An 8,040-nucleotide genomic window follows, 5' to 3' on the forward strand; every position below is an offset into this window, starting at 1 on the left:
GGAGCAGGGATGGGACGGGAGCAGGGACGGGACGGGAGCAGGGACGGGACGGGAGCAGGGACGGGACGGGAGCAGGGACGGGACGGGAGCAGGGACGGGACGGGAGCAGGGACGGGATAGGAGCAGGGACGGGATAGGAGCAGGGACGGGACGGGAGCAGGGATGGGACAGGAGCAGGGATGGGACAGGGATGGGACAGGGATGGGACAGGAGCAGGGATGGGACAGGAGCACGGATGGCACAGGAGCACTGTCCCAGGCACCTTGTCACCATCATGCCTGGCTCAGAGCACAGCCAGAGGGGCAGGAGGGCAGTGGCACCCATCACATGGACACCCTGAGCGGGACAGGGAGACACAGAAATGGGGCAGGAGAGCGGCTCTGGGGCTGTGCCAGCTTTGGGGACAGCCGGGAAGCAGCACCAACACCCGAGGGTGCAGGATGGGGGTCACACCAACACCCGAGAGTGCAGGATGGGGGTCACACCAACACCCGAGCGTGCAGGATGGGGGTCACACCAACACCCGAAGGTGCAGGATGGGGGTCACACCGCGCCCCCCAGCCCCAGGGACCCCGCAGAACCCGGGGTGTTTGTGTGTGGAGGGGTGTTCCTGTGCCAGCCCTCCGGGCACAAGTGGCCTGAGCAGTGGCCTGAGCAGTGGCCGGTCTCAGCTGCCATCTAGTGGGCACTTGGGATCGCTGGGGCTGGAAAAGCCCTCCCGGACCACCCAGGCCAGTCTGTGCCAAATCCCCACCCCATCCCCAGCCCAGAGCACTCATTGCCACCTCCAGGTGCCACCTCCAGGGATGGGCACTCCAAACCTCCCTGGGCAGCCCCTGCCAATCCTGAGCACCCTTTCCATGGGGAAATTCCTGCTGATGTCCACCCTGAACTGCCCCTGGCACATTTCTCTCCTCCTGTCCCTGTTCCCTGGAGCACAGCCCGACCCCCCCAGCTGTCCCCTCCTGTCAGGGGTTGTGCAGAGCCACAAGGTCCCCCCTGAGCCTCCTCCTCCTCACTCACCACAACCTCACCTAAATCCTCACCTTGTTCCTTGCCACAAAACAGCCCAATCTGTGCCACTCCTAACCCCACACCCCAGCACAGCCCCCATCAGCCAACTCAGCTTTTATTCCTGACTCAGGCTTCAAGGAAGTTTCAGAATCGCCCTGCCCTCCACCATATACATGTGCAAACTGCATCAGCAGAGGAGAAAATCCGTAAGAAACTGATCCCGAGTATCTGAACAAAACCAAACACCACTGCTCCGTCACGGAGTTAGCAGCTTCTCCTGTTTCCAGCCTCTGTAACGTGGAAGAAAACCCAAAGTCAACACGGGGGCTTTATGAATGAATAACAAGTGGTAAGAGTTAACGGCGTGATGAGAGCTGTCTGGAGGCTGCTCTGACTGTGAGACACAGCGTAAATCTTCTCAAGTTGTGACAAATGTCTTGGCTAATGCAGCCACATTCTATGTTTAAATCTCACTAAGATGTAATTTGACATTTGGGTTTACTTTTTTCATTACAATTAAGAAACAAACCCCAGTCGGCGTTGATCACAGCCTGAATTTGCACATGGAATTACTGTCCCACAGTGCCAATCCTTCCCCACACTCTACAGCCAAATCAAAGGAAAACCAGACATTCTTTCCAGGAGGGCTCTTTGGTTACAGAAATACAGGCAAAGCATAGSGTGGATGTTTCTAGGAGTCCAAAGGTTAAATCCTCATCTCTTGCTCAAGGAAATCCCTGTGGAGAAGGTAACAACGAGGTAAACACGCTGCACCCTGGTGTTGCAAGGTAAGAACCCAAACAGAACAGCCCCCAGCTTCCTTTTGGGTGGATGGAGGAGGATAACTGAGGACAAGGAGCTGCCTCATCTGTCAGCACACACCACCTTCAGCAGCAAARTGCCTCTTGGATCYRTTTCCATGCMGGCTGCATTCCCATCGCTCCCTCTMCACACCTGCAAGGGCACTGKAAGCCATTAGCAATTAAGCAGGTATTATTGCATTAATAATAATGCAATAATAACCCCTGCCGTGCTGGAGCAGCCAGCTGCCCTCACCTCAGCTGATGGGCACGATAGGGGAGCACAGCAGCACGCAGGCAGCACCAGGAGCCGTGTGGGTTTGAAGAGCTCTCATATCCAGATTCTGGAACAGGATAATCCAGGCAGTCCTGTCCTGGTCGCTCCACAGCACAGGGCTTTGCCAGCACCCAAAATCTCCGTGTGCACCTCTGCTGGCTCTGTTGCACCCCGCTGTCCTCCTGGCAGCGCTGGCAAGCAATGCCAACCCCCAGGATGGTCCTGGAAGATGAGGGGCCCAAAGCCAGGTGCCACCGCCCTGGCACAGCTCCCAGGCTGGCCATCACCACGTAGAGAACCAGCACAAAGGATCAGCACAACCCCCAGCAGAGAGCAGAGCCCTCTGTGCCCCTGCCCAGGGCACTTCCTGGGGCTCTACACGAACATGGCAACAGCCCAGTGCTGCCACAGTCCCCAGAGCATCGCTGCCACAGCTCTGGTGAGCACAGCCCATCGGCCCCCAGGACAGGGCAGCATCCCCCAGATGTCATCCCCGCTCTCCTGCACTGGACACGGAGCATTTCGTGCACTTAGCAGCAAAACAAAATAAAATCAAATGGGATTTCTCCACCTCCCCACTCAGCTGAACATGCAGCCATTCCTGCAGCTCCTATTCGGCCGTGCCACAGCCACCAGCAGAGCTGTGCAGGGACAGCAGGTGAGCAGGCTGCAGCAGCTCTGGACTCTCAGATTATGAGCAATGATGCACATTTTGCTTCTGAAGAAATGGAAAATGCTATTGTGCCTCCAGATGCACCAGAGTCAAGGCAGGGGTTCACTGGGGAGATCAAGGTAGCTGGCACTGGAGCTGGGCAGGTTGTGCCCCTACAGCTGCCCCAGGGGCTGGTGCAGGCTGGCTCTCCCCAACCAGGACTCCTTTTCAACAGATGATAGAAAAAGGGAGCAAAGGCTCTCACAGAACCAGAGAATCATGGAATGGTTTAAGTGGGAAGCCATGCAGTCCCACCCCCTGCCACAGGCAAGGACATCTCCCACTAAACCAGCTTGCTCCAAGCCCCATCCAGCCCAGAGCAGGGATGGGGCAGACACAGCTCCTCTGGGCAGCTGTAAATTGGAACAGGAGAGGTTCAGCCTTCGGGTCAGGAGGCCGGGGAGCAGCTGGGCTGGAGCCCAGGCARGCTGTGCCCTCTCCTCCCTCAGAGGAACAGCTCTCAGAACAGCCCGAGCAACCTGCTCTGAGCAGGGGGTTGGACCACAAWCCTCCTGCCTCCCGTCCTACCTGAATTACCTGATGGATCTACGATTCCAGGCTGGGCCTGGCTGTAATCCACCAGGCAATCCTGGCCCTGAAATGCAGGGCAGCCCCTCCCACACGCAGCCTCCCGATCTCRCACTGCTGAGCATTCCACAGCGAGCGCTTGACCAAGGCCAGCACTCATCTGCCTTCAATGGACGCTTTTCCTGACAAACAAGAACCTTTGCATGGATTTGGGGGGCATCTGCCCAAAGCAGGACCAGTCTGTGGCAGCAGGCTGTGCTGGGATGGGACACCCTGCTCCCTGCACGGACTGCTCTGACTGCCAGAGCCCGGCTCAAGCCCAGACACCCACTCCAAAACCACACGACTGTCATGGAACAGCCAGGGCTGCTCTGGCTTTCACCATGGTTTCTTTTCATATCCCAAAATACTGCTGGCCCTGTRCAGGCATGGCAGCCACAGACTGGTGCTGGTTGACATGGGAGAGTCACCATGCTGAGCTGGGATGAGCCACAGCACAGCCCCAGCACCCCTGAGGGACCCACTCACAACCAGCCAACACTCCTCTAGCTGGTGGGAACGTCTGCAAACGCATTCCAAAATAAAAACTAACAACAGCGAGTTTTCTGCAAAGCTCAGAATCCCTTCCAGAGGTGAGGAAGCCTTTGGCACAGCAGGARCAAACATGGGGAACAGGGGCCACACTGCTCCGCTCACACGAAACGTGCAATCCCCCACCAGCCCCAGAAACGGCTGCCAGGGAGCCRCAGGACTCCAAAAGCCCTGGAAATCTACAGCACATTTTCTTCCACTGCTCTTTTTGCCATGTTTTCCTTTCAGCACGGCAGAGCAGCATGTTTGTGCTGGCCAAGCCTRCCCTCCTCCTCTCACCGCACCTCCGAGCGCTCCAAGCACAGGAGATACAGTATTACCTCAAATATTTAACCAAGGGATTAAAGGATTCTCTTGGCAGGAGGCARGAGCTGCCCCAAGGATGCAGTGCTGGCAGGTGCTGTGTGACAGCGARCTGCCTGCCCCGTGTGCCCACAATTCTCACTGATTTTGGGCCAAAATTTGCTGCTCACCGGCTCGCGGCCGTCCATGGCCTCCATCCACAGCCTGCGGTCCTCCTCCGACAGCGCCTGCATGGTGATGACACCAGGCCTGTGAACAGAAAGGGGACAGAAAGGTCAGTGAGCAAAGGTGGCAAAGGTGAATATCCCGTGAGAAGAGAGGGGAGGAGGACAGGCTCCTTCCAGCCAAAGCCCAGCATGAGGAGGATGAGAGCCATGGACATCCCTGCGGGTGCTGATCTGAGCTGATCTGATCTGCAGGTGAGCAGAGGACATCTCCAACAATCAACACCCCTTTCCTGCGGTTTTGTGCCACAGCCAAATTCCTCCTCTGGCCCTCAGCCACACAGCTCACCTGCACTGGGCTAAACACAGCCCTGCAGTGGAAGAAGGTGAGGAAGGTCACCAAGGAAGGTCACTAAGGAAGGTCACCAAGGAAGGTCACCAAGGAAGGTCACCAAGGAAGGTCACCCAGGAAGGTCACCAAGGAAGGTCACCCAGGAAGGTCACCCAGGAAGTCACTAAGGAAGGTCACCCAGGAAGGTCACCCAGGAAGGTCACCCAGGAAGCAGGAGCCCCACAGTCCCAGCCCCCCAGGTCTCACCACCACCCCAAGCAGCAGCTCACAGAGGGCACCTTCAGCCATGTGAAGCATTTCATCCCCGAGATGTCCGTGCCCCCATGGCTGTGCCAGTCCCCAGCCCTGTCCATACCCTGCTGTCACAGGTGGCAGTGACACAGCCCTGGCAGGGGAGCACTGCACAGCCCCAGGGTGGCCCARGGTGCCAGTCCTGTCCCCAGCACTGTCCCTGTCACCCAGCCCCATTGTCCTGTCAATGCAAACCAATAAAGCCTGGGCAGAGGGGTGATTCTAACTTGAACTTCCCAGGGCTGATTCAGCAGCAAAACGTGAGCTGCACCAACACTCTGCAGATGCCCTTTGGTCTTTGATAAGAACCTGGAAGAAAAGTAAACTTGAACAGGGGCTCTCAAGAGGTGGGTTTGGCCCWTCTCCTGCCTCCTGTGGCACGCACAGGGAGCTGAGAATTAACCCTTCTCCCTGACTCCTCTCCCCATCCAACACAGCTTCCAGCACACACAGCAGCTCAGCACTGTCCCACCAGGGAAAACCGTGCCCAGGTCCAAGAAAACCAGACATAATGTGCTTGATCTCTGCTAATCCCATTGGTGAGTCAGTCAATACTCACCAGCTTAGTGGTTTGGAAGTTTACTCACTTYGAAGGGAAGAGGAAACCACTTAACCATCGCCCCATCTGAGAGGGAAAACGCTCCACATCCAACAGCAAAACAGTTCAAAACACTGCACAAAGCTCCTTGTTGTGCAGGTACAAGGTGGCTCAAGAGCAGTGCAAGTACTGGGGAGCTGCAGTGGAACTTGAGACAAGGCTTAGGTCTGAGTTTAAGCCAAGCTGCTGCTGAAGGCACAGATATCCCGGTCAGAAAGCCCAGGAAGGGCTCTATCTCAGCCAGGGACACACAGGAAAGGAAATACTGGGATTTTTGTCTCTTTAGCCAAGACATTGAAACCAAGAAGTTTAAACCCTCCATTCATGGTWTGCTGGGCACTGGCACTGGGCTGCCAGCAGAGCTCAGTCCCAGAGTGGCAGTGCTGGTATCTGGAGTGCCAGGTTCCCTCAGCACAGGGCAAAGAAGTGATAACAGCAAAATGTTTGTTCTGCCTCTGAGCAGATAACAACTCCTCGGGCTTCACTTCAAAGTCAAGCTTCTCTAACAGCATGAGGGGAGGGGCTGTGAAACTGAATCAAACCCAATTTCCATTGCAAATAGCTCTGCATTTCCTCCCCCAGTGTTTATTTGCCAGGGCACCCATTGCATCACTTTCCTGAGCAGAGCCATCTTCCTGGCTGCGATAAATTTAAAATGCACCCACACATTACACCTCATTCATTATGGATGTGGCCGATGCCCACGGGGTTGCTGTGCTCACAGCCAGGTCAGATGGTTGGCACTGTGCCAGCCCTGCTGGAAACACAGCACCATCCTCCAGAGCCTCCTGGAGCACCCAGCCCTTCACTSGGCCATCTCAACCACCCAGCCACACCAAACACCCCGCTCTGACTTCCCAAAAAATAAGGAAAACCGATCTGTCCTTGTCCCCTCACCCAACAAACCACCCCGAATACTGGGGGTCATTTATACAGATAAGGACTTTTTAAATTAATCTGGATACTGGAGGTTATTTATACAGATAATAACTTCAAAAATTAATATTCAGCAAACACAGATTTTGCTGTGGGGCAGCTCCCACCTCCTCCCAGCATGGGATGCACCTGGGCTGTGTCATGGGGACAGCAGGACACCCTCCTGGATCTGCCTTCCCAAATGCACCAACGGGAGCTGCTGTGGCAAAAAGGATCAAGGACCTGCTGATTCACTCCTGGCTGCTGCATCCCACATTTCCACCTGCAGGCTCCACACCCCTCTGCCTTTTTATGGGACACRAGGAGGGATCAGAAGAAAAGCATTTCTAAATGGAGTGAGTGTGGGAGGGTGAGACCAGAGCAGAACATGGCAAACACTTAATAAAGTATATTTYCAATATGCTACAATCTAAAAATGGAAGGTTTTTCCATATGAGACCACACAGGAAATTTGAATTTTCTCAATATCTCAGCTTTTGTGACAAATGGCCTGGCCTTAAGGAGCCGTGACTAAGCACGCTGAGAAAATGAGAAAGTGCAATAGCTTTTCCTTCTTCCAGGAAAACAAACAAATAAGGAAAGCAATAGAGACAGATAAGAACTTCCAACTGCTGTAGCAGCTTATCACACTGAGACAATCTAAACTGCTGATGRAAACACACAAGAGTGCATTCATAACAGGGACTGAGGACTCAGCAGGGCACAGAGATGTTCCAGTCCCACCCCAGGGGCACCCCATGGCATGGGCCAGGCACCAGCAGCCAGATGTGACCCCAAAATATTGGTGAGCAAAGATGGCACTAAGGGGGAAGGCTGTGACCCTGCAGTCAGAAAGCCTCAGTGCCCAGAGCTCTCAGCACCACCAGTTCAGCACCAGCACGTTCTGCCAGGGCTGGGGCCACTATGGGTCCCCTGGGCACCCTCAGGGTGACAGCCCATCCCTCACCCTGTGCCAACCCCCACGCTTTGTTTGAAAGGTCACGGGAAAGGTGACACCGGCACAGGGACAGGGACAGGTTGAACTGCACCGAGAGGCACTGCTGGGCACGGGGACATGGGCATGGCTGGGGTCACCCAGTGTCCTGAATGGGGTCACCCAGTGTCCTGAGTGGGGTCACCCGGCCCTTGGTGGGGTCACCCAGTGTCCTGAATGGGGTCACTCAGTGTCCTGAGTGGGGTCACCCTGCCCGTGAGTGGGGTCACCCAGTGTCCTGAATGGGGTCACCAGCATGGTTGGGGTCACCCAGTGTCCTGAATGGGGTCACCCTGCCCCTGGTGAGGTCACCCAGTGTCCTGAGTGGGGTCACCCGGCCCTTGGTGGGGTCACCCAGCCCCACCCACCCCCATGCCAACCACCCCCTGTGCCAACTGAGCCAATTCTTTCAGCAGGAATTTCCCCATGGAAAGGGTGCTCAGGATTGGCAGGGGCTGCCCAGGGAGGTTTGGAGTGCCCATCCCTGGAGGTGACACTGAG

General features: G+C 55.9%; 1 protein-coding gene across 4 annotated transcripts in view; it reads right to left on the reverse strand.

Annotated features, from left to right (window-relative positions):
• ARHGAP26 (Rho GTPase activating protein 26) overlaps positions 1–8,040 on the reverse strand; it is a 104,033-nt gene that overhangs the window by 65,686 nt on the left and 30,307 nt on the right. For all 4 annotated transcript variants that reach the window (XM_057384655.1, XM_057384656.1, XM_057384657.1 and 1 more), the window contains exon 11: positions 4,396–4,474. In XM_057384655.1, the coding sequence (XP_057240638.1) occupies positions 4,396–4,474 (79 nt within the window). The remainder of the gene's footprint in view (positions 1–4,395; positions 4,475–8,040) is intronic.

The sequence above is a fragment of the Malurus melanocephalus genome, unplaced genomic scaffold, assembly GCF_030028575.1.
Source record: "Malurus melanocephalus ecotype Western Australia unplaced genomic scaffold, MMel_1.1 scaffold_730, whole genome shotgun sequence".
Classification (NCBI taxonomy): Eukaryota; Metazoa; Chordata; class Aves; order Passeriformes; family Maluridae; genus Malurus; species Malurus melanocephalus.